Here is a 24,247-nt window from a genome sequence, read left to right as displayed (position 1 = left end):
AAAGCCACAAGCTCTGGGCACGTGGGACGGTACAGGATTGTCCAATATGGAAATTGTGAGCCGACGATGTCATCGATCCCGGACCGAGGCTTTGCAATTGGACAGTAGTTGAACTAAGATATGGAGATGTTCTTTACTAGTAGTGGTTCCAGGGAAAGTTGTACCACCGAGGTTCTGTCAAACCAATACATGCAGTGGACCATTATCGGCTCATGAGTGGGAAGAAGCAGACAGGCTGAATCCTTTCGGTCGTACGTGCCTCCGTCATTTAGTTTGACAAAGCACGCCATTCATGTAGTACAACATCGAGTTTTATGCAGACGCTCGGATGACAACAGTCCAGGGCGGAAAGAGTAATCTCTCGGAAGAATAGTCTTCTCATGCCTTGATAGCGTTGATTTCAAACCCCCCTTGAAATGCCAGCCTTGCCACCAGGCAGGTGCAAACAATCCTCAAGGGGTCTAAGCTGTCAAAGACCTAATGTCTACTCTGGCACAATAGCACCTAAACTCCTCCACATATCACACCGATAACCCCTTCCGGCCTCCCAGGTATAAGCATCAACCAAGGAGATATTGTTCCTCAAGTTCGGTCCACCATATTGAGTCAGATTGACCTTGATGTAAGATAAGTTGAATGGATATGGATCGCCACCGGTCAGGTTCAGATTCAGCTGATATGGCGCATTGATCCTATACGGCGGCCAATCAGATGCCGGGTTTGTTTGCGTATTATTCGTAGAGATGCCATTCGCAACAAGATCTGGTATCGAGGGTTTGTCTGTCAAAATGAAATTGCCCCAGATTTGCATCATGGCGTTGACAAAATCAGGACTCTGGTTGGGTGACGGAGGGCCAAAGAATGATGGCACGTCAGTACCATGAAGTGCTATTGGGACAGAATACTGGTGACGATAGGAGGTTCTTCCAGAATCCGAATATGCCTCGGCGAGCCAGTATGATGGACAGACAAATGTTGTCTCTGAGTAAATGGCCTGTTCAGGGTTTCAGTGAGCAACGATGGATCAGGAAAGAGAACTCCCAAGAAGTGGATAGACTCACAAATGCTCTTTGCTGCTGGCCTGTCGCAACACTGCTCTGGGTAATGAAGCTAGGCTCGCTTGTACCCGATGAAGCATACAGAGAAGCATTCGGATTAACAGAATCATTGGAGCCGGGATAGTATAGCAGTACTTTGGCGATGTCATCATTCGAAAACGATGGAAATGTCAACCGCAACCAACCTACCAGATCATTTTCCGTGGTGATGTTGGGCTGGGTGTAAGCCGGTCCTTCCAGAGCAGCATTGCTGGCCAACAAATTCAGCCCATTGATCTCGCGCCGCAAGAGTTGACGGCTGGGAAGATCCTGAACGAATGAACCGTCGGTCACTGGTAGGAAGCACCAAGTCCCATATTTTCCCGTTTCGCTCAAGGTTGCGCTTGCATTTTGGAGTATGTCGGTATCCTTGGAGACCAGGCAATCAAAAATTGTTCCCGGGTGGGCGCCATATGCTAGACTTGGAGCACATCCAACCATGGTTGCAAAGGCGTAGTACGCTTGGGACGGCTGCCAGTCTTTGTAGCCATACTGCATGGGCAAATATGGTGAGGCTGCGATGGACTACCCTTTCAGTCAGCTAATCTACGCAGGGTTTCAACTTGGTCTTCTTTCCCACTTACATTCCTAAATAGTGATTGACCAAGGGTGCCACCGTACGCCATACCCTGCAGCATGACAGCTCCAGCTCCGGCAGATTGACCAGAGATGGTTACCTTGGACGCATCACCTCCGAAGAGATGCACGTAGTTCTGTACCCATTGGAGTCCGAAATGTTGGTCAAGCAAGCCAGCATTGACACTTCCCTTGCGGTAAACTTCGTCGCTGGCCAGGAATCCAAAGGCCCCAAGCTGCTGAATATCAATATCACAAGCCATCAAGCATCATGAACATGGTCCTTACACGGTATTGAATACTGACACCAACAAAAGAGTCATTGTTGGCATTTATTAACGCAGAAAGATCTTGTCGACCGTTTCCACGCCCATAGCCTCCCCCGTGGATCCAGACCAAGACTGGTAAATCGGAAGCATTTGCTGGAGCATAGACGTTCAGGAAGAGACAATCTTCACTCGAACCAGTACTGTTCAGCGGGACAAAAGTCAAGCCGGTGTTCTGGTTCTGAGGACAGATTGGTCCATGCTGATTTGCTGAGATTACTGTTCCACGCTCCGTCTCAGGTACTTGAGGAGCTTGCCATCTGTTTCTGCCAGTGGGGGAAGCTGCAAAGCGGATTCTGACTCAACACATTAGCCACTTTTATCGAGGGCAACCGAGCTAGAGGGATAATCCCTACCCTCTCCAGACATTCAAACCCGTAGTGGCATTGTTATATCCCTCGTAGATCGAATAACCCAAGTCCACTTGAAGACTCGTATCACCAGCAGTCACCTGACTGGCATCAAATGCAGAGAAAGGGAGCGCGTTGTAAGAAGGGCGTGCAAAGCCTCCTACTAGCAGCAAGCCCACTATACTGGCGATGGATGCCAACATCTGGCAGGCGCAAAGTAGCGGGGTAGAAAGTTGAAGAGCCTGAGATACGGAAGGAATGAAGCAGGTAGTTGGAGAGGAACCTGTTTGACAGCTTGAGCGTGTAACAAACAACCTACCTACCTATTTTAATGGTCGAGATGGAAATCGGTTGTACTCACCGTTCATTCTTTCCCATTTGAAGCTCGAGCTACCATGCGGGCGTCGGCCGATGGACCGCTCGATGGTAAATCACCCGCAATGTAATGGGTTGGTGACGCGATGAACTGAGTAACTAGTGTGAGTTCTACCTCGCAGATGGGTTTCGATATTAGCCGTTCAAGAAAGGTGGTACAGGGGATAGTGGGAGATCCAGCGTGATTGGACCTCCGATGCACCTGTGTCGGCTTCTCCTCAAGGACATAGGCAATGTCGAGCTGCCGAGAGAACTGTGGATGAATGACAAGTAGTTTAAGATCTCTGGATGTGACCCATCCTCTGCAAGGATGTTGAGTCCGAGAATGGTGGGGATGCAGGGATCGTGGAGAGAAGTGTACACTTTGGGAATTGGGAGGGAGCATTCAGGTAAATATTAGGCTAGATTTAGAAGCCGGCCAAGAGGATTGGAGAGGAACAAGGGTTGCTAGTTCGAGGTTCATTAAGTCATTCAGCCATTGCATTAACTTAAGACATCGATAATGTAGGTATCTAACCGAGCGGCCATCAACTTTGTTATTCTCAAAAAGGCCTGTTCAATTCGTTTGTGCAGTCTATAACGCCAGAAAGCGTCCATGGCTGTACTCATCCATTTGCACGAGCATCCAATTCACCAAAATATAGCCCTCTAAACTACAGATAAGAGTGCTGGCCCATTTCTGTTCGACCCCAAGTTGCCCTCAAAGAAACTGGTCTCGTGACGCCGAAAGAACAGAGGTCCAATGCCGCATAAGTCGTGTCAACTTGTGACGTGAGCGGTAAAAGCGGCAGTCGTAGTGTTGTTACACCAAAAGCCATTGGTCAACTAAGAGTCAACCTGGTCGATGACCTAGTTACTCTTCTTGTTTCCATCTCCAGGGTTCGTCTGGTTGTACTTTGTGCTCAAACTATCGTACTCCTTCTGCAGACCTTGGGCCTGCTTCTTCATAGCTTGGAGATCACGATCCTTCTGATCAAGTTGCTTCTTGAGTTCTCCAATCTGATCTGCGCGGTATCTGTGGCCGAGCTTCTCTCCTTCCTTGCCACCGGCATCCTTATCACCTTCGTACATCTTGACCTTCTCCTCCAAACGGAGGACATCGAGGATCATGCCGTAAGTGCGGTTAAGGATCAGAGACAGGAAGAGGGTAAATCCAGTGAGGTACATGTTGCGTTGAGAATAGAACTTGCGAGCTTGGACTTCCATACGTTCGGACCCAACGGCGGCAGCTCGTCTGTGTCGTGTTAGTGGGGGATCAGATGTATTTGGAGTTGTTCAGATTTCTTACCCAACACCGGAGGAATCCTTTGCAAGAAGAGCCATTTCAACCTGAACACGATAGACTCTGTTGACGCTGTCGACGAAAAGAATAAGGATGAATATGAAGGTGATCTTTGAATGTCAGTGGAGTGTCCTTGCCGACTTGTGTAGAGTATTCCTACCTTCATTCCATACTGTAGTTTGGCCACCAATGGACTTTCGGAGATGAAGTTGAATAGCTTTCGTTTGGCTGCATATGGCAGTGGGATGATCAGAGCCACGAATAATGCCATCTCGGCCACGAGAAGCACAAACACCTGTAGATGTGTCAGTGGTCAGATCTCAATATCACATGCCAATGACCAGGCAACTAGCTTGGAATCGGACTAACCAGGCTGTAGTAGAGAGTCATTTTGGCGGTCAAGGCGAGAACCCAGGAATGTTACGGGGTGCTTGACAGCAGCTGTGAGGAAGAAGAGGATTGGTGACTTTTGGAAAAGTCGAGTATTTGTAGGATACAGGAGAGGACGGTTCCACAACAGAAGAGAATTCAAGAGAACAGATTTTAAGATGGTGGAGGGAACAGAGGACAGGATGTGAGTGTGAGTGCGGTTCCATTTGCATTGCGTCACACGCGTCAACTTGAAAGTGGCTTCCCCCCCAAAGTGCAAGTTGGCCAAGCTGGCAGCCTCAGGTGCAGTGGGTGGCATGCGCCGCTTTCCCACTTTCAACCCCACTAACCCCCTTTCATTCTGTGACATAACTCGATTAAGCAAGCAAAAGAACAGCTACGACGTGTCCTCACTCGGATGACTGCACCTTCAATTATCAAGGTATCGTCTGTTGACTTTAATATTGTCATTTGTCGCATTCAAGCTTCAGCTAGCATTATCTCATGTCTGCCATGCCATTGTGGAAACACATCTTCAGGTCGGAATAAATGTTCTCCTGCAAGCGTCCGATACTCCATCATATCCCATATACTCGAAACTTTTAACCCCCTGCCATCGAAGAGCGTGTGTGGGACACTGCACAATTGACCAGGCCATCGTCCATAGAAACCATGCCGTCCTAGTATGCACTTGGGCAGAAACGCCGCGTGGATTCTCCAAAAGCCCTAACCTGTTCTACCTCCCTGAGACTATTGTCGATTGTATCATTTGATTCACCATTCGAATTCACCTTGACCTTTGTGGAATACATATCTAGTCAAGTGGGTTAGCATCATGATTACCAAGCCAAATGGTGTCAAACTCACTCATTGCCCTCGACTCGGAGAACTCCATCCTTGAGTGTGCACTTCCACTTGTTCTTGACGCGTTGAACCTTGTCATATGTGCAAAGCATTACTTGGTCGGTATTCTCTCCATCTTCCTCATTTGCTGCTAGATCGTCGGGGTCGTCAAGGTCGGAGTTGATTGCGTCCTCATCGTCCACATCATCGTCGTCATCACCAGCGGCGTCACCTTGAGCTCGCGCAATGCTGGAAGGCTGTCCGGTGGGTGACGCTGTCGTTCCACTGACTTGTAACTCGTTGGCTCGGTGTAATGCCTTTTTGTGGAGAGTGGTCCGCTCGTCAAGACTCAACAATAGTCCTCCACCTTCCATTTCTTGTTGCTTGGCCATGAACTGTGTCTTCATCAATCGGTCGGCCTCGGCACCGCGATTGTTAAATAATGCTTTGCGTCTTAGGTATTCTGCCGTCCACTCATCATGTGCTTCGCCGGCTCCATCAGTTTGACTCGCTTGAATTGGAGCAGCCGATTGTTGTGGTACGCCATTATGATAGTCCTGGACTCCTGACAACGGCGCTGAACCTTCTTCCTGCTTAATGAAGTTACTGGTCGGGCTACCCGCTGGTTGGATTGGAACTCGAGGCTGATTGGATTGTAATTGAGCGATCTGAGCACCAGCACGATGGCCAAAATTGTCATGTAGGCTTTGTGCTGCTCGCTCCCGTGCTGTCAATGGCTGTCCTTGAGGAAATGATGGTACTTGGTAATTTTGTGGAGGGGGAAGTTGGGTTGGAAAAGCCGAACTGCTCTCGCCCTTAAGAGGAGCAGCCGACGGCGCTTGCTGGGGTGGTGGACTGTTGACGGTATTACCATTGCTAGGGAGAGTTTGAGGGATAGCTTTAGCATTGCTCGGAAGGGTCTGCTCCTTGACCGGCATTGGCGGAGGATCCCATGGTAATTGAGCAACCTTGAGGCTGGACAGCTTCTTCTGCCATTCCTATATGGTGATTCCAGTTAGCATTCGTCTTTGAGAACTGAATATTGTGTCACGTGCGATAAGATGGGAACGATTCCGCATATGGATTAGTGTGGAGACATTTTGTAACACGGAAAGTGGGCGGATGGTGGGCGGTGCGAGATTTGGCGTGGAAGCTAGGCGCCCCTAGAGTCTAGGCGGCCGATTTTGCGTATAAGAGGGCATGACTCAAGGGGCACCCTTCCCGCATCCCTCAAGAACCTTCGGATCCCCGCCTCGCCCCCGACTCTCGCCCTGCCTGTCCACGGCTTCTCGCCCAGCACCTGCGAAGGCGATTTCAAAGCACCACCACACAGGTTGATTGCCCACAGTTGTTGAGCTACTTGCCTTGAAACGTGATATGAAATGAAGATGGATTCTTCCCGATGGTTTGAATGATCGATGAATCAGGAACAAGAAAGAAATGATGTTCAACATACCGATCTCAACAAGTCTAGGGTTGCCAGTTCGACACCACCTTCTTCGAAGTCCTGTCTCGAGTGATCGCAGACATCATTGATCACTTTGGCATAGACCTCGCCCTGGTTTACGCAGCTGGTTAGCCATCATCATGTTCAACTCGGATGTGAGGCAGTAGTCATGGAATTGGTGATGCGCGTGATGAGACACCAGAAAGAAAGAGCAGGCATACCACCGTCGCTTTGGACATCGTGAGAGCCCAGCAGGTTTGTGTCTCTGTAGTTGCTCTTGAAACTCTGCCTTTGGATTTGATTATGACTGAAGGAGTATTTCTACAACTCGTGGGGCGCCCGGGCAGCCTAAGTGAGTGTCGGGTGGAAGTGAAGGATGACTTGAAAGCGCCTGGGAGGCAGTAATTTTACGCTCGAATAGTAGTGTCTCCCGAGAATTGTCCCTTGGAAAATGAAGGTTCAGTATCAGGTTCCTGATCACAATATAAACAATCAGTGGTAGATATTAAAAGAAGGTCACCGTCTTCAATCAAGCGACACCTAGTTAGGCGTAAGGGTAGGTTGTAAATGGAAAGTTCCAAAGAACGAGGAAGAAGATGACCCCAAATGGCACTAAACGTTGCCATTAGCGCCTTGGCCCAAGGCTATTCCCATTTGGCACGCCTACAGCATTCCTGTTTCAGGGCTATCAAGTACATCATTCTACCCATATCTGCCAATAGTTCAGCGTGAAACATTTCCTGACCATGAATTCCATCTCTTTCCTGTCCACTGTGTAGAGCAGGACAACAATACCCGATTGACCTGGCTCATATCCCACTAGACCATTCAATGTAAGTCACCTGGAGAGCCAATCACTACCAGGGATCAAGACGATGGCTTTCAAGCCTGCTCTCATTGTTGTGGACATGCAGAACGACTTCTGCCCCCCTGTAAGCATAATGAAGTCCATCTGAGCCACATCGTTGTATCTCTCACTGATCATGAAAAGAACGGCTCACTGGCAGTGTCAGGCGGCCGTGACATTGCCCCACTTATCAACAAGCTACTTCATTCCCAACAGTTCGTCCTGAAGGTGGCTACTCAGGATTTCCATCCCAAAGATCACATCTCATTCGCAAGCAATCATCCTGAACCCAACAACAAGCCATTCGAATGCTTCGTTGACGTCCAGAATGTCATCGGTAACAAGCCCAATGAGACCATGAAGCAACGTCTCTGGCCAGTCCATTGCGTGCAAGACACTCTTGGAGCTGCATTAATTGACGAGCTCGATTCAGACCAGTTTGACATCACGGTGAGAAAAGGTATGAATTCTGATGTCGAGATGTATTCGGCCTTTTCCGATTCATTCGGAAACCTCACTGCTGGAGCAGGGGGGGTGAATCTTGACCTTGCTGATGAGTTGAGGGGACGGGACATTTCGCATGTCTATGTTGTTGGATTGGCTGGTGATTATTGTGTGAAGGATACAGCGTTGAGCTCTGCGAAAGCTGGATTCACCACTTATGTGATAGAAGAAGGTCAGAGATGTGTGGATTCGGGCTCGTGGGAGGAAATTAAGACTGCTCTCACACAAGGATCGGTGTCTGTCATTGGATCCGAAAGTGATGAATCCAGACGCATTCTCACCGCCTGAGAGCAAGAGATGCGAGATTCATAGAGACGGCGTCGTTCTGGCAGTGCACTCGGATTCTCACTAACATCCACTATCAAGTCACACAGCCATTTTAGAAGCAACAGTGTGTTTTGTCCACAGTGGCCTCCACAGATCTTCCAGGACTGACAAGGAAACGAAGCCTTGGGTGAATCAAAGGACAATTTGACCTTCATTCTCACAACCTTCCAACCTTCACACTCACCTGCTGGTAACACCGCCCTCTAGCCCATCTCATCTTCACTTTGTGGACTTTTGTCGACTTGTCATCAAAGGGACTCATAGACCTTTTTATTATCTTCTTTCTTGATATCCTCCCCCCACTGCATCAATCCTCTACACTTTCCTCCGAGTCAGTCGACTCAAATATTTCTCCTTCTATCTTCATCAAAATCCTATCTGTGCCTGAGTCTGCTAAATCCGCACGTCCACAACGTATTCGCAATCGAGATCAACACAAAGTGAGTGTGGACAGAGGCCTTCAAGTCCCCCACACTTTTTCCCTTGCTGATTTCCTCTTCCAGACACCAAAACTTGACCCTTTCTAAGCACGCTTGCGAAATGAAGGGCTACACTCCACCGGCAAAGTCGAAGAAGCAGCAGCGCGACTCGATGTCCGGCTCAGCCCAATCTAACTGCAAGCATAGCGACGGCAAGGATCATGCCAGAGACTACCAAAACAAACCCATGGCCATCAAAGATTTTGAACGCCGCACGTCGCATGCTTCCTCACCGTCTCCAATGCCCTTCTCTACCAACCGCCGCTTGACTTTCTCACCGGGAAACAGGAAAGATGCTTGGAAGTCTCTCAGCGAAGTAAGCTTTTCCTCAGCCAGCACTCAACCAGTCCGAAAGTTCCCGGGGGGCCAACCAGCACCAATGTCACCACCTTCTCCGTGTACCATCTCTTCAACTGCTCCCGCCGCCGGTGGTCGTCCCATCTTCTCCAATGCAACGAAAATCTCGGTCCCAATCCCAGATCCGACCCAGCATGGATTGCGCGGCAGATGGCCAAAGCCCATAAGCAAGCCGCAGAAAAGCCCTCATTCTCTGCGCCTGCCGAGCCATTTGAAGACTCTTCCGAGCTTGATGACAGTTCTTCCGACCATGAGAAGAAGGAGCAGGCCAAGGTGGTGAGCAAGAAGTCAAAGAAGGACAAGAAGAAGAATAAGAAAGAACGCAAGGAGAAGAAGGATAAGAAGGCCAAGAAGGAAAAGAAGGAGAAAACCGAGAAACAGGAGAAGAATGAAAAGAAAGAGAAAAAGGAGAGGAAGGAAAAGAAGGACAAGTCCGATGCACAGGAAAAGGACAACAGCAAGGATCCATCCCCTGTCAAGTCGGAAGTCAAGAGCATCGCTTATGAGGTGCCAGTAGAAAGCCCTGAAGCAGCTGAGCGGCGCGAGCAGAAAAACAAAGCACGACGAAAGAGAGAAGCGGAGAAGAAAGCCCTTGCAGAAGCCACAGGAAAGAAATTGGAAGGTGTTCAGGGAGCTACCAAAGTTCTTGGTAAGTGTTGTGGAATTGGACTTTGACGGGTCAGCCTGTGCTAACTAAACAGCAGCAGCCGGCCTCAAGCGAAAATTCGATGATCCCCATTCCAACGTCACATTCAACAGCCGCCTTGACGCCGAAACACAAGCTATCAAGCGCCTCCGCGAATCACTCCCCAGTACCAGACTCTCACTCGTCTCACAAAAGTTGGAGCAGGAATGCGGTACCGAGCCAACTGCGATGGCTGTTCTGGTTGAAGCGGCACGTGAGACCATTCTCGATCTTGCCAGGGGTCAGATGAACACTATGGCGGGTGGCGCGACTGCTCAAGAAGGCTTAAGTGGAGCGGTGTTGCGAATGTTGAACGAGCAAAAGGGCCGGCTTGATAAGTTGGAATCAGCGGTCGAGAAGCCGAAGGTTGTTGAGATCCAGGTTGTGAAAGACACCAACACCGAGGTTGCTGGGGAGGTGAAAGATGGTGATGTCGAAAGTGTGCATGAAGTGCCATCGGAAGAGGATACTACCGAAGAGAGTAGCTCCGGCGACTCTGATAGCGACGATAAGGATGCGGACAATGGTACTGATGAGGATGACAGTGAGAGCGAGACTGGGAGCGACTAGAGCCACCACTCAGTCAGACCGTCATGTTGCTTACCGAATTGGCACCCAGAAACTGGTTGGAGATGATACCCATGAGCATTGGTGAATGCCGAGAAGGGTTTGTTGGATTATGGACTCAGAGACTACTACTTGGGAGAGTGCTTATGGCACTTCCTCGACATGATGGTGGCACTTCGATCCATGTTGAGCGTCTGATCGAAAAAACACTCACACAGGAGCTTTCACCCACCGATTTAGTCTATGGGGTGTGTGAATGAGCAGCACAAGATGTGGCCAAAGATAGGAACCAGACAGCAGGACTAAAAGTCCAGGTCAAGTGGAAGGAAGCCGTTCGAATAAGATGAACTCCTTCTGCAACTTCCTTCAGCAAGCATAAGTGATTAGTTAGGCAGGCACCATCCTCAATACCTCTCTGACACTGAGGGCTGGCGACGAGTGAGCTTCGGATGAAACCACTCAATTGCCGACAACCGTTGATCGTCAAGCTCAAGCCAAAGACAAGAAGTTTTGGGGAAGGCGGAGAGTCGCCGGGCTACCTTAAGCTACCTAAGGCATGAAGCTTAGGTAGTCCTCAGCTTTCTTGCATGACTGTGGCACCGTTCATAGTTCCACTCCGAGACGTACTTCACAAACCCTATATTTTGACATGATTTCTGGGGTGCTCCAGATGTTAGGTATAATAAATACGTAGGTGGCTTCCCCGCATCACAGCCTGGTCACTCCCTGTCGCTCCATCCACAAGAATGACTTCAAAGGTTCGCATCGTCATTGTCCATGACGGCCGATAGGCTGTAACAGGACAGCCACCACACCGCGAGCCAAAGTCTATATGGTATTCATCTTCTCCTCATTGATCGTCAGTTCCGTGCCCCTGGCAGATTGATTTGACTCTCGTGATGCTGATGATGCTGGTAGGCTCACCATGTCCATTGATCGACAGCCAGGCCGCAACGTGTCGAGTCCACGCCGGCTGTAAGATGCAGAATGAATCTCCAATTCCAACGAGTTTGTGATGCTACACAAGGAAATCGCTCCTGCCCCTCGAATCCTACACTGCTAATGCTCGCTTCAGACGGTATCCCGGCATTTGGCTGAACAGGGGGTTGACATAGACCTATTCTACCAGTCGAACGGGATGCCGTGAATAGTGACATCAGTGTCTGTATCTCCCATTCTATCGTCTTTAATATGGCTGAGATCCTCTACGGAGACTTATCTTGTTACAGACTCCATTATTTCTGTGAAAGCTTGTCCTTATTTCCCTCCTAGAGTTTGATATTCCGGTCGACACTACGATCTGACAACATGAGAAACTGGTATCGACATGGGCGGCCACTCCGCATGGCCATCTCGACTTGCTGTCTAGCAGCATTTCTTTTCTTCGGCTTTGATCAGGGTGTCTTTTCCGGCATTCTCCAAAATGAAGACTGGCTGAACCGATTTAATCACCCAGTACGAATTCTTTTTCAAACGGGTTGCTCGTTTGAATCCAGTCACTGATACTTATATTGCCACAGAATGATACTGAGACCGGTATACTGGTTAGCTGCTATTGTCTTGGAGCATTGGGAGGCTGCATTGTCAACTTCTTCATTGGAGATTGGCTTGGACGTCGTCGGATGATGTGGGTTGCTATGGTATGCTGTCAACTCCCTCAGAGCTGGCTTGGAGACTAGTATTAACAAAGGTTATCTCATGTAGGGCCTGGTCCTTGTGGGCGCGAGTCTGCAGACATCCGCATACACAGTGCCTCATCTCATCATTGGGCGGGTCATCACTGGCTTTGGAACGGGCATCGATAGCTCCACAGTGCCAATGTATCAATCAGAGCTCTGTAGGAAAGAGTATCGCGGTCGTCTTGTTTCGACGGAAGTTCTGTTCATCGGTATTGGGATTTCATTTGCATACTGGTAGGTTGTGTCACCATGCAACGAGTACAAATTGGCTGACACTGGTAGGCTTGATTTCGGCATGTCCTACGCAGGTGGAGCCATCGCATGGAGGTTACCCATCGCGGTTCAGTTGATTTTCGCCATCACTGTTATCATTCTCCTATTTGGTCTTCCCGAATCACCAAGGTATGTACCCACGGAATTTGATTTTCTCCGACTGATCAATATCCTAGATGGCTGTTCAAGAGAGGCCGTGAGGAGGAAGGGATCGAAGTTCTTTGTGCCGTTTTCGATCTTCCCCGAGATGATCCTTACATAGTCTCTGAGGTTCGAGCCATAAAGCACGCCGTCGCTGTTGAATCTGGAGTGCGCAGTCATCGAGCACTGTTCAAGAGCGACAAGTTGAAGACTCGACGGAGGATTGCCCTCGCATATTTCGGTCTATTCATGAATCAAATGGTTGGAATCAACTTGGTTGTCTACTATTCACCAAGTAAGACTTCCATTCGCCATGCTTGCAGCGACTAACGCTGGCAGCTCTTCTTGTCCAAAGCATTGGCATGGTACCACGCACAGCGCAGATTGTTGCCGGATTGTGGGTTCACTCTGATTTTCCTATACTAGCCGCTGATTAATTTCAGCATCCAACTCATGTTCATCATCGGTTGTCTTGTCCCTGCGTTCGCTCTTGACCGGATGGGAAGACGAAAGACAATGTTCTACGGTGGTAGGTATCGTCCATCCCCGCCAATCGAATCCTGGTTAACCCGAGCAAAGTTATCGGTCTTGGAATCTGCATGATGATGGCGTCCATTCTGTTGAGCGTTGGCAAGAAGAATACATCTAGCGCCGCTGTAGCATTTTTCTTCCTTTACATGTTGATATTCGGAGGGTGAGTTTTCAAACGCAACATCCTTCCTTTCTTCCTCTCCTTGACTAGGAGCTGACACTATTGCTCTAGAACAATCAATGTTGTACCGTGGGTATATGTGAGTGTCCATTGATGCTTCAGCGGGTACAAGTGCACTGACATCATATTTACCAGGGACCAGAAATCCTCCCCCTCGAGGCTCGCTCTCGAGGCACCGCAATTTCGGTGTCATCACACTGGCTATGGGTATGCAAATCATGCACCGAAAAAAACACTTCTCCCAGGCTGACTATCTTTTGAAGAACTTTTTCGTTGTTATGATCACCCCCGTCTGTCTGAACCGTTTGGAATGGAAGACATATCTGATTTTCATGGCTCTTGCGGTAAGAGCCCCAGCCAGTGTTTCTGCCTGTACCGTTGCCATTCCACACTCTGCGCAGAAGTTGAATCACAAATCTCAAATACCTACCAACTCGCTAACAAAACCTCAATCTTTAACAGTTCGCCTTCGCACCGATCATATATTTCTTCTACCCGGAGACGTCCAACATCTCGCTCGAAGACATCGACAAAATCTTCATGAAGGACGGCGACGATTATAGCAGTGACCGGTCTTCGACGATCGCCGACACCGAGTCGGCGGAGATGAGAATGAGAGATGTGCAGAGCAATGAAAAGACTGAACAGAGGCAGGTGGAGCAAGTCTAGTTCAATCTAGCATTGAGGGAAATTGTAGTAGGAGTTCACAGGAACCCTTGGGCGAGTTGGAGTTGTTCAGGGGCAGAGCCTTGTTGTAGCTGAAGAAGAGAATGTCGGCGACCATCCGATGCAAAGATATCTGTGGCAACTTCCCAGTATAGATAATGCGTCGAATTTTTTCACTATCAGCCTACGGGTATAGATGCCCGATGTTTGAGTATGATTATTGAATACCTGACTATCATTTATATAATGCTAGCTTCATTATCATGGATACGATGCTTAGGTTTTCAAGCCCGAATCGTTGCGTCAAATGTGCAGGAGCCATAACAGTCGCACTCACTAATTACATAAGATAATATCAGCTCCCTGGGTCTGCCGGCCAACCTGCCGTCCCGCCCTCTGTCCCAGCTCTCTCATAACGACAAATTCCAACTCCCACCCCAGACCTTCCCACCCAGCGCACCTTCCAAACCAGTAACAGACAAAGTGCCAGACTTTTCATCAAAGACACTCTCGCCCACAACCACGCCGTTAATCTTGACGGCCAGATCCGCCGGTTTCTCGCGGACGCCCAAGAATGTAACATTCGCCAACGGCAGATCCAAGCCGTCGTAAGCGCCGTCAACGGTGACGCTGAGCAGGCCGCTACCGAACGAAGTTAACGTGACGGATTTCGTCGCGTTGGGAGCCACCGACTCGCCGTCGTCGAGATACAAGTTCCCGACAGCCTGGCCGTCGACGTCCGGCGCGACGATTACGGACCAGGCACCCTGGCGCGCATCTCGCGTCGTCAGCGCCATGCCCTGCGTGGCGAGGATCGCGCCGCCGCGGATGTACACAGGGATATGGCCTAGCGGGGCATCGATGGTGGTGTTCTTGGTGGCGGGCGCCGCGATTGCCGATTTGTTGTACCAGTCGTAGTACACTTCCATGCCCTCGAAGAGGCCCGGGAACACGCCGTCTACGCTCGTGGCGCCCTGTGTGAGGACCGGCGTGACGAGGATCGATGGGCCGAGGAAGAACTGGCGGTCCGCGGCCGCGAGAGACGGGTCGTGCGGGAACTCCCACGCCAGGGCGCGCATCACCGTCTCGCCGTTGGTGTGCGCGTTGTAGAACAGCGTGTACAGGTACGGCAGCAGCTGGAAGCGGACGTCCATGGCCGTCTTGGCGGCGTCAATGACGCTGGCCCAGACATAGGCCTCTTGGGAATTCGCCGACAGGGTGTTGTGGTTGCGATAGAACGGGAAGAACGCAGACAGCTGCATCCAGCGGTTGCAGAGCTCCTCGGACGACTGGCCGTTGAAGCCGCAGGTGTCGACGCCGACGAGCGGGATGCCAAACAGCGAGAAGCTCAGGGCCTGCGGGATCGAGAAGTACATGTAGTAGAACTTGGATGCGTTGTCGCCGCCCCAGTGGCCTGCGACGGTGCCGGAGCCGGGAAATGTCGAGCGTCCGATCACAAAGGGCCGTTTGTCGGGCATGGCCGCCGCGAGCGCCGCGTAGGTGGATTGCAGGATTTGATGGCCGTAGAGATTGTGGATGTCGTATTCGAGGATCCCGTTCACGTGCGTGGCGTTGGGGGACACTGCGTGGACGGCCAGGTCGCCTTGGACGTGGTTGATCACGTAGGGCGGGTGGTTGACGTTGCGGACGCCGGGCGTGGGTGTTGTGCGGAGGTAGCTGGTCGAGGAACTCGAGGTGGCCGCTGCGCTTGAAGATGCTGTCGTCGAGGACGCATCGGCCTGTGATTGCGAGGAAGACGATGCAGCTGCAGCTTCGGTCGCGTTCGTCAGGTTGAACCCCTCCGGATATTCGTAGAGGACATTTCCCGGCTCTCCGGGCAGCTTGAACGGGGGATGGACAGGGTTCAGCGTCAAATTCCCCGTGCCGCAGCTGCCGACACAAAAGGAGCTGACTTCGCTCATGTCGATCCAGATGCCGTCGACGGGGATCTTCTGGTAGTACGCCACGATTTCATTCTTCCACCATGTGTGTGTTGAGTTCTCGAGGAAATCCGCAAACACGGTATAGCCGGGCCAGACGGCGCCGTAGTAGATCGAGCCATCGGGATTCAAGAGCAACGAGTTCGAATCCCTCCCGTTATCGAACGTCGGATACGCATCACTCGCGTTCTCCGGGTTCGGGGCATAGATCGCACTGTCCACGATCGGGATGTAATGCATGCCGTTGTCGTGCAGTCTATTCAGGAAATCGGCGCCCTCGTCGTAACCGAACCTTACTTGATCATTCTCAAAATCACGGTACTGATTCATGTAGTCAATGTCGTTCCAGATGGTCTCCAGCGGGATGCCGAATTTGCGATACGTGTCCACCACATCTTCCGTGACGCTCCAGTTCTGGTAGCCCCATCGGCACTGGTGGAAGCCAAAGCCCCAGTAGCTCTGCAAGGCGGGGAGGCCGATGACTTGTTGGTACTGCTGTGTGACTTGAGGCTGGGTCGGGCCCGAGAAGAAATACAGGTCGATGCTGCCGCCGAGGGTCCGCCAGGTCACGTTGTTGGATCGCAGGAGGACTTCCATTGCGTGTGCGCTGCGGAAATATACGCCGTGGGTGGTCGAGGTGTAGTTGCCAGAGACTTCATCTGAATCTACTTCGTCGGTGACCAGTGTTATGGTATTGTCGTCGCCGCGTTTGAAGTATTTAGTCTGCAGGTAGAACGGATGGCTGCCGTAGAGGTTCTCATCGATTGGATCGCCAACGTCGGCGGCGTAGAGTGTGCGGGTCAGATTGTTGCCTAGTCTCAGACCATGGATGACTTCACCGAGACCATACAGGTTGTATCCTTCGTCTTGCTGGGTGACAATCTCGATGAACTGGTTCTCATATACGAGCTTCGTGCCCGTTGTGGAGAAAAGGACATCACCGGTACTGTTACGTGTGACGTTGAAACCAAATCCAGATTCTTCAGAGTGATCCCACGAAAATGTCAGATCACTGGTCGTCATCTGCCCATCCTCTTGAGATCCCGCAGGCACGTAGTCCGTCGACAGGATGTACCAACTCTCATTCTGAGGGGTGATCTCTGCCGGTTGGATATTGACATGAAGTCGGGAGTCCGTCTGATACTCTACCGTCAGCACCAAATTCTCGATATCGGTCCCGTAGACATTGCATGCTGGACCTGCGAGCGAGAGCTGTGCCGTCAATCCTGTGGCTGAGGTCTTGACATCGCTTGCCGTGTAGCCAGGACAGCGGTCTTGGGCATTAGGAGCATCCTCGTCGTTTATGTTCGGCAGGAGAGTGGCACCTTCGTCTGCTTCTGACGGTACGGTGAATTGAGGGGCGAACGATGTTGCTGATGAAGCTTGAGAGGCAGGTGTTGATGTCGCCGACTGGGCCAGTGCGAGGCATGGACCCAGTAGGAAACTGGGCAGGAAGCTGAATGATAACATGCTGGACGATTGAGTTGTTAAGTCCTCACCGTGCTTTTGCTCTGTGGTCGTGATTCGAGAGGAAGACTCGAGACTATTATAGACGATTGTGAGAATCCACCAGGCTCATTGACAAGGTACAATGATCATGGGCATGAGAGTACAACTGAGTGTAACGAACAACCTCTCTTGAAACCTTAGTAATGATCAACTGCAACAAGATTCATTGTTTCTGCGAGCGAGCCCGTGACAGCAGCGTCGATCAAAGCAAGAACCACAAAATAGTCGACAAGCAAAAGGCAAGGATGGTATATTTACATACCATGAAGCATCACGACCCCAGTCCAAGTTCAGGTGGAGAAGATATCCAGTGCAGGCGAAGAGCAACAGACAGCCACAAATCACGGCTGTTCTGTGAAGATTCCCCACACCATTGCGACTTTTGGTATCGTCATTGTGCATGGTGAATCTAGAGGAAAGCTTGCCTTGGAACTCTGCTCTGGGTTTGCATGTAACCTAACTAACCTAGACAGATGACAGGGCAGATGATGCGATAGTGATAGTAACCGAGGGAGTCCGGAGGCAGTGTCGATCCAAAACCCTGTTTTTAGACGAACGGGCTTTTGTCGAGGAACCAGTACTGAGCTGTGGTGGTGGTTGGTGTTGCTGTCGACTCCAACAAGGATGTCTTTTCCCATGTAGAATGGTGGTTACATTTGCGGGGAAAGCTTGCTTGTGCCTGACAGGGGAGGGGAGGAGGGTGATAGTCCTGGACCTTGAGGCCAGGTCAAGAGCGATGTTTTTAATAAATATATCTGCGGTTAGAATGATTCGCAACACAACCTACAGCACGGCGATATAACACCACAGATGGCACAATACGCATGAGGAAAGCCTGCTCATGTCAATGACTGTTTACGAAGCTCAACGCCCCGCAAAAGCTTGGTGCTGGAGCTTGAAATGGCATCATGCTCAATGACGAGATATGCAGTGTGGAGAAAAGACGTGAGAAGGGGTGAATGCTGGGGATGTTCCAAAAGAATATCCCGAGCAATACTCCGGTGTTCCCTGTCTATCGTAAGCTTGAATACGGTGAGAAGTGATTGAGTGGCTGCATATCGAAGCGGCTTTTCTCCGGATCAGTCCCGACTCAGCTCCGAAAGATAAATACGTCTTTTAGCAGCTCGACCGTCCTGTCAATGATGAAGTACAGATTTACATCAGAAGCACGAGTCAGGTTCAAGACTAGAGATATTCACACGTATCAAATGTTTGATTTGGATTCTTCTCCCAGCTCAGCTCAGCTCAGCTCATCTCATACAATAAGTAATAATTCAATATGTATGGGTATCGCATGCCGACTTCAAGCCTCAGCTCTCCTCAGGCTCAAAAGCTTCCCGAGTCCACTGCGCAGCTCTTATCCATCCTACCTCCCTGAGAGCCTCCAAGTAACAAAGACGCCAGCCTTGGATTTGAGAGACACAAAAAGGACTTTGCTATAACTCCGACAACGACGCAGGCATATAACCTTTTTGATCCCCATTGAATTGATTTTCAGTCCAAGGAGAGGGGGGAGGAAGATCTGCTCGCTCAACCTATAAAGGTGACCCATTCGATAACAAAGGAAAATGCCCTTTCTCGGCACAGGTACATGTGATCAATGATGCCTGTCCCAAAAACAATTACTCATTACAAGAAGAAAAATGATGCCGTGTTCCAACCCTTCCAACCCCGATCAAATCCCATTTGCTCGACTACTCTCCAATGCTTTCATCATGGTCGGATCTTTCACTCACTCACGTCACCGATAGTCTCCGTCAGTGGGAGCACGACGACGCCGGAAAAAATCTTGAACTCTCTTCACTGCACCTGATCGACCAGCATGGTGAGTAGGTCCTTGCTCATGATCATACGCTTCTGCAAATTTTCGATTATTCTTAACAAGTACTCGTGCTTGTCGTCCTTGTTGCATCGACGGTCGACCTGCTGGCTCAGTTGTGTCCTGCTGTCTCCCCATCATCTGTGCCATAGGTTCGCTGTGCTGTCGATGATGTGGTCCGCGACCTTGGGTTTGTGGTTGATAAACACCTGTCCCTCCGTAAACATCATTCGTCGGTGCTGATGCTACAGGTCGCTGTGGCTGGTAATGTGTTTGAGGAGGGCGGGAGAAATTGTTGTACTTGTTAGATCTTGATGGCTCATATGATCCATCATTCCTCGCAATCTGCTGGCTGTCGTGTTCCTCTCCTGTACCCGGGCGATTGGAACTTTGAGGACTGGGAATTCGGGACGTATCCTCCTTTGAACCTCCCATCAGACCTTTGAATGACATAGAATTAGGAATAAGTGAAAATCGTCGTACCGGCTTTTCTGTCTGTCCCATTCCTTCCAAATCTGTACTCTTCCTCTTCCCAAGCCCGAATGAGAATGATCGCTTGGATTCCGTTGACAACCGAGAGGTGGCTGGTTCAGGAGCATATTCCTTCATACTCGTGGGTGGATATTTTCGTCCGTTCTTCTGTCGATCCGAATCTTTCTTGGCTACCGAGTTGGACCTACCAAATAATCGTTCTCCGAGCCCACTCAATGTGCTCGATCGACGGTGGTGTGTTTTGGGAGGCTGCTGGGTTGTAGGTGGTGGCATGGGGGTGGTCATCGGTTGACCAATCGAATTCTGTGCACCGGGTGAAGGAAGTGGACCTGAGATGTTGTATCCACCACGTGCCGGTTTGGACGGCTGTGTAACCCGCCCTTGTGCGTTGGTAGTAGCCACAGTCGGTGCCACTGGTTGGCCATATGAACCACGAGAAGGCAGTCGAAGGTCAGATCTTGTGTTGTTGGGTCCACTGGCAGAAGTCATTGAACCTTGAGTGCTAGGTCTCGTGACATATTGACCACTTTGTGCACCTGCAGTTGCATTTCCAAAAGCACTGGTGGAATCAGATACCGATCGTGGAATATCACGAGCTGGACGGGTCGGAGGTTGCATGTTCTGTGGCTTCTGTCGAGGAGAATCCTTGGGCGGATCTTGCGGCAAAGGCTTGGACAATGGAGAAGGTTGAGCAGCGCCAGTTACGTGAGTGAGATCTTCCGTCCGAGATCGACCCGCTGATGGACTTCCAGTAGCTGGTGCCTTACCCCGAGCGGTATGAGTTTGAGGAGCAACATATTCTGGTTGCAGGGTATGCCGAGTGACTCGTTCTCGTCGTGAGCTCGAAGAGGTGTCTTCGGGATCCTGAACAAGTCCTTCATGAGCACGAGTGAGGGTACCAGGAGATGCAGCAGCAACTCTCGAGGGGCCTTCACGAACAGAAGCACTGCGATTGAGCGCCGGCGACTCATCTTCGGCAGGTACTGTGGTGTTGGCAATGTCTGCAACGTTAGTGGTGCTGCTGGTGATATGGGACACTACATGATGATATTCGCTCAGCCAACTGTGCCGGGCAACCTCGAATAGATCAGCACGTTTGCGTGGGTCCGGAACCAGGATACGGCGAAGGAGATCGCGTGCATGAGGTGTGACATATTCGGGGAATGTCAGTGGGGTGGTGGTGATGTATTTGTAAAGAAGGTTGATGTTGTCTCCCTCTGGATTGGCAGGATCGTCGTCAAAGGGTAGGTAACCCGCGAGCATAGCATACTGAAGAATGATTAGCAAAGCACTGAAACCTGGAATAGCTTATTTCGACTTACCAGAATGACACCGCAGCTCCACACATCGACTTTCTTACCGGTATAGAGCGAGTCACTCACGACCAATTCCGGAGCAGCATAGCAAGGGCTTCCACAGCTGGTCTGCATCAGATCACCTCTCCTCATGCCACGTGCATCCAACCGATCAAGTTTGAACTTTCTCACGAATTCCTTATTGCCGAGGTTGTACTCGATCTCATCTGTCAACTCATCTTTGGGGTCAAAGTTGTTGGCGAATCCAAAATCCGTGATGATGATATTTCGATTCTGGTCCAGAAGCAGATTTTCGAGCTTCAAATCTCGGTGGACGATACCTTTCTTGTGAAGGTAACCAACTCCGGAGACCAATTGAGCAAATAGTCTTCGGGCAGCTGGATCTTTCAGATATCGATGATTCAGGATGTAGTCAAAGAGTTCACCACCCGATGCATACTCCAAAATAATGCCAATGTGTCGCTCCGTTTCGACCATCTCATGCAATCGAACAATATTCGGATGCGCTAGATCTCGCAAAATGGATATTTCACGATAGATTTTCGGTAGGCGTGAGGGGTTTGTGGCGACGGATTCTCTTCGGATAAGTTTAATTGCGACTTGAGAACTTCCATCTTTCTTCCAGCCGAGCTTCACCTTGCCAAATTCGCCTTCGCCCAAAGTCTGGCCTAGCATGTAGTCACCAAATTGGACATCCTTTCTTCGCGATTTGGAATAGTCTTGTCGTCGAGCCGGGCCCGGAGCAGGTAAAAGGTCATCGATAGAGGGATCTTCGGTGGCAATGGGGGCAGGTTGTGCTTCTGCTACTCGTTCCTGCATTCGTTCGGCGTCGACTTGAGGGTCCGAGACAACGACTCGATTGATAACCTCGCTGTATTCACGGACCAGAGGACCAGGTGCAGCGCCTGGTGAATGTATGGCGGCTTCAGATCTACTGTGGCCTGGAGAAGTGTGTTGACCTCGTTCTCGTGTGCTTGTGGCACGGTGAGGACCGTCGGGACTGGAAGGACCCTTTCTACGGCTACGTGCAGCAGGTGCAGCAGCCGTGGCTGTGTCGTCCCGTGATCGATCTCTCGAATCATCTCTGTAGTCTGTCACATTATTCTGAACTCGACCAGAAGGTGAATCTTGAACATTTTGTCTGGCTTGTCTCGAAGCTGCAACTCTGGCATCCAAGGGGGCAGTGGATGGTGCTACAGGTGCACGGGAAGAAGCTGGCTGTTGCGAAGACGTCCGTGGCGGCGGAATTGGAGCACCGTCGTACTGATCATATGTCGTAGATTGGTTGCGTGTATGGTAGGGAAGAGTAGTTGTTTGACCGGCAAAAGAGGAAGAAGTTATAGGAACCGAGTCGGCATGGGATGTGTATCTTGAGGGATTGCTGGGATCTTGAGTGGCATAGTACTGTGTCACGTTAGTAGCTTGCAGGGCTATAGGTTTGACTGCGTTTGCGCTTGAGGAACTCACGTTCTCGAGAGAGTAATAGCCATCTGCGTCTAGTTCACCTTGGTCATGATGCGTACCATAGGCGGCGGTGGTGGGAACCTGTCGGTGTTGACGAGAAGATTGCATTGCTTCTGCAGACATGACTGCTTCCACCTCGACAGTCACGCACCTTCCCCAAACCCAGGTTGAACGTGGTGTGATCGAATAGTTGGCAACAGGATTATGGTGATGGTACGTGTAGAAGAGGATGGACAGGTGTTGAGAACACTTTGCGTCGAATTCTAGATAACCGTTGGCAAGGCTCTTGTTATCATCTGGCGGAACAAGGTGAGTTGTAACAAACAAAAGTGCTCAGGTTGAGTATGCAGCCTCCGAGGCAGTGTTAATCAAGTCAACAAATGTAAACAGAGGACGCGATACGCGATAGAATTTGCTGCCTAGGATATGATGTGGTGTCGGAAAGTGCGGTGAAGTCGAGGGAAAAGCGACGGTCGCGCGAAGGCTGATGTTGAGGGAGAGATTATTGTTGTTGGGATAATTGCTCACAGCAAACAAAGTCGCGCAGACAAAAAGACGCACAGCGACGTCGAACCTGCGACGAGTGTGTTTTATGGAAAAGGAGATATTTTCCCTCTAGATGAGGCCGTGAAAGAGTGTGAAAGGTTGAGGACCAATCATCAACAAACACGGATCGAAGTCAGGTGAAGATAGGAGGATAGGAGGATCGCGGTCATGGCGGGAAGGCTGAGACGGGAAAGGGCGAGTCGACAAAGGTAGAGGACGCAGGAGAGGGTGAGAGGTCGTAGCCAGAGCCGGCGAGAAGGTCGGTGTAGTGGTAGGTGGGAAGGTGGGAGGTGGTGAGGTGAGAAGGAGATCGACGTGGAGATCAGGTATCAGATGGAGGTGTGAGGCGTGAGGTGCGGCGGTGGGATGGTGTTGATTGAGATGCCAACTTGGTCGCAGGCAGTCGTCGTAGCAGTACGGACAGTAGCAATTCACTAGTACGACTACCTCGATAGCCCCCAAGACAGGCTGGAATTTAGTGGGAGTCTGTCGACGGAGAACCAAAGTCGTTGTTGCTGGTGTCTCTTTGGCGGTGAGCATGGAGCACCCACGGCAAGCAGAAAGAATTTCAATTTCTCGACCAAGAACTGTAGGCAGCGGCTGTGCAAGAAGTCATGCCAGGGCAGGGCAGTAACAGGCTCAACAGGCATACGAGTATAGCCTAGTTAGTTAAAGACGATGCCTAAAACCCTCCCAAAGTCCACTCGACTACCACGTCGTCCTACTCTAATCCTTACCCGCCGTGTCTTGCACTGGGGATTATCAACTTTAGACTCGTCGGCGAGCCAAGTGTGGTCGACGCTAGCCAGGGTTCTCAAATGAACTACAGCTGGCTATCTCGCTACTAGTGGAAGCCACCTAGTGTGGATAGATCGCGACCAGCGTCAACCGGCCATTGTTATTTCATTTCTGCCGGGGTTCAGCTTGGAACAATTTGACTTTGACGAACAGGTTCATTCCATCGTTTTTTACCGATGCGATGGTTGAATGTATCCGTACCGAGTATTCCTTCACATGTTCCTTCCAAGGTCCCCCCCCTCTTATGCTGCTGTTCAGTGACATCCTGGGTACAGGACTATGGAGTCGGTCGGGTCACGGTCTCCTCGTAACGTGTTCAAGTCCCAGTTCTTGATATGGTCCATGTGCTGTCAAATGCCATTCCACTGGTTGACCGTATGACCCGCCGACCCAGTCTCGACGTGCCATTCAAGTTCACGCTATCCAAAGCTCTCCACAGGGGAAGAGGGGTTTTTCTGCGC

At 50.5% G+C, this 24,247-nt stretch overlaps 7 protein-coding genes across 7 annotated transcripts; 3 read left to right on the top strand and 4 right to left on the bottom strand.

The window, feature by feature from the left end:
* Window positions 1-484: 484 nt before the first annotated feature.
* LTR84_001292 (uncharacterized protein) lies at window positions 485-2,552 on the bottom strand (the record flags this gene model as incomplete). Its single annotated transcript, XM_064844917.1, has 5 exons — window positions 485-994; window positions 1,062-1,622; window positions 1,682-1,909; window positions 1,962-2,295; window positions 2,356-2,552. The coding sequence occupies 5 exons, from the start codon at window positions 2,550-2,552 to the stop codon at window positions 485-487; spliced, it is 1,830 nt and encodes a 609-aa protein (XP_064707175.1).
* A 1,021-nt stretch (window positions 2,553-3,573) lies between these two features.
* Window positions 3,574-6,904, bottom strand: LTR84_001291 (uncharacterized protein; the record flags this gene model as incomplete). Its single annotated transcript, XM_064844916.1, has 8 exons — window positions 3,574-3,958; window positions 4,013-4,116; window positions 4,167-4,301; window positions 4,431-4,447; window positions 5,167-5,189; window positions 5,243-6,216; window positions 6,675-6,776; window positions 6,887-6,904. 8 exons carry the CDS (start codon window positions 6,902-6,904, stop codon window positions 3,574-3,576), a joined length of 1,758 nt encoding a protein of 585 aa, XP_064707174.1.
* A 636-nt stretch (window positions 6,905-7,540) lies between these two features.
* LTR84_001290 (uncharacterized protein) lies at window positions 7,541-8,304 on the top strand (the record flags this gene model as incomplete). Its single annotated transcript, XM_064844915.1, has 2 exons — window positions 7,541-7,597; window positions 7,657-8,304. The coding sequence occupies 2 exons, from the start codon at window positions 7,541-7,543 to the stop codon at window positions 8,302-8,304; spliced, it is 705 nt and encodes a 234-aa protein (XP_064707173.1).
* A 1,025-nt stretch (window positions 8,305-9,329) lies between these two features.
* On the top strand, window positions 9,330-10,434 carry LTR84_001289 (uncharacterized protein; the record flags this gene model as incomplete). Its single annotated transcript, XM_064844914.1, has 2 exons — window positions 9,330-9,828; window positions 9,884-10,434. The coding sequence occupies 2 exons, from the start codon at window positions 9,330-9,332 to the stop codon at window positions 10,432-10,434; spliced, it is 1,050 nt and encodes a 349-aa protein (XP_064707172.1).
* Window positions 10,435-11,739: 1,305 nt separating this feature from the next.
* On the top strand, window positions 11,740-13,905 carry LTR84_001288 (uncharacterized protein; the record flags this gene model as incomplete). The annotated part of the gene is made up of 12 exons (XM_064844913.1): window positions 11,740-11,886; window positions 11,952-12,071; window positions 12,136-12,344; window positions 12,393-12,512; window positions 12,560-12,819; window positions 12,864-12,921; window positions 12,968-13,053; window positions 13,104-13,218; window positions 13,288-13,315; window positions 13,372-13,443; window positions 13,500-13,580; window positions 13,699-13,905. 12 exons carry the CDS (start codon window positions 11,740-11,742, stop codon window positions 13,903-13,905), a joined length of 1,503 nt encoding a protein of 500 aa, XP_064707171.1.
* A 407-nt stretch (window positions 13,906-14,312) lies between these two features.
* LTR84_001287 (uncharacterized protein) lies at window positions 14,313-17,312 on the bottom strand (the record flags this gene model as incomplete). Its single annotated transcript, XM_064844912.1, has 1 exon — window positions 14,313-17,312. The coding sequence occupies one exon, from the start codon at window positions 17,310-17,312 to the stop codon at window positions 14,313-14,315; it is 3,000 nt and encodes a 999-aa protein (XP_064707170.1).
* Window positions 17,313-19,092: 1,780 nt separating this feature from the next.
* LTR84_001286 (uncharacterized protein) lies at window positions 19,093-22,550 on the bottom strand (the record flags this gene model as incomplete). Its single annotated transcript, XM_064844911.1, has 3 exons — window positions 19,093-20,931; window positions 20,985-22,382; window positions 22,446-22,550. 3 exons carry the CDS (start codon window positions 22,548-22,550, stop codon window positions 19,093-19,095), a joined length of 3,342 nt encoding a protein of 1,113 aa, XP_064707169.1.
* Between the last annotated feature and the right edge of the window lie 1,697 nt (window positions 22,551-24,247).

The sequence above is a fragment of the Exophiala bonariae genome (genome assembly GCF_035927105.1).
Source record: "Exophiala bonariae strain CCFEE 5792 chromosome Unknown scaffold_10, whole genome shotgun sequence".
In the NCBI taxonomy this organism is placed as follows: Eukaryota; Fungi; Ascomycota; class Eurotiomycetes; order Chaetothyriales; family Herpotrichiellaceae; genus Exophiala; species Exophiala bonariae.
Note: the sequence above shows the minus strand (reverse complement) of the source record. Positions and strands in the feature narration are given on the sequence as shown.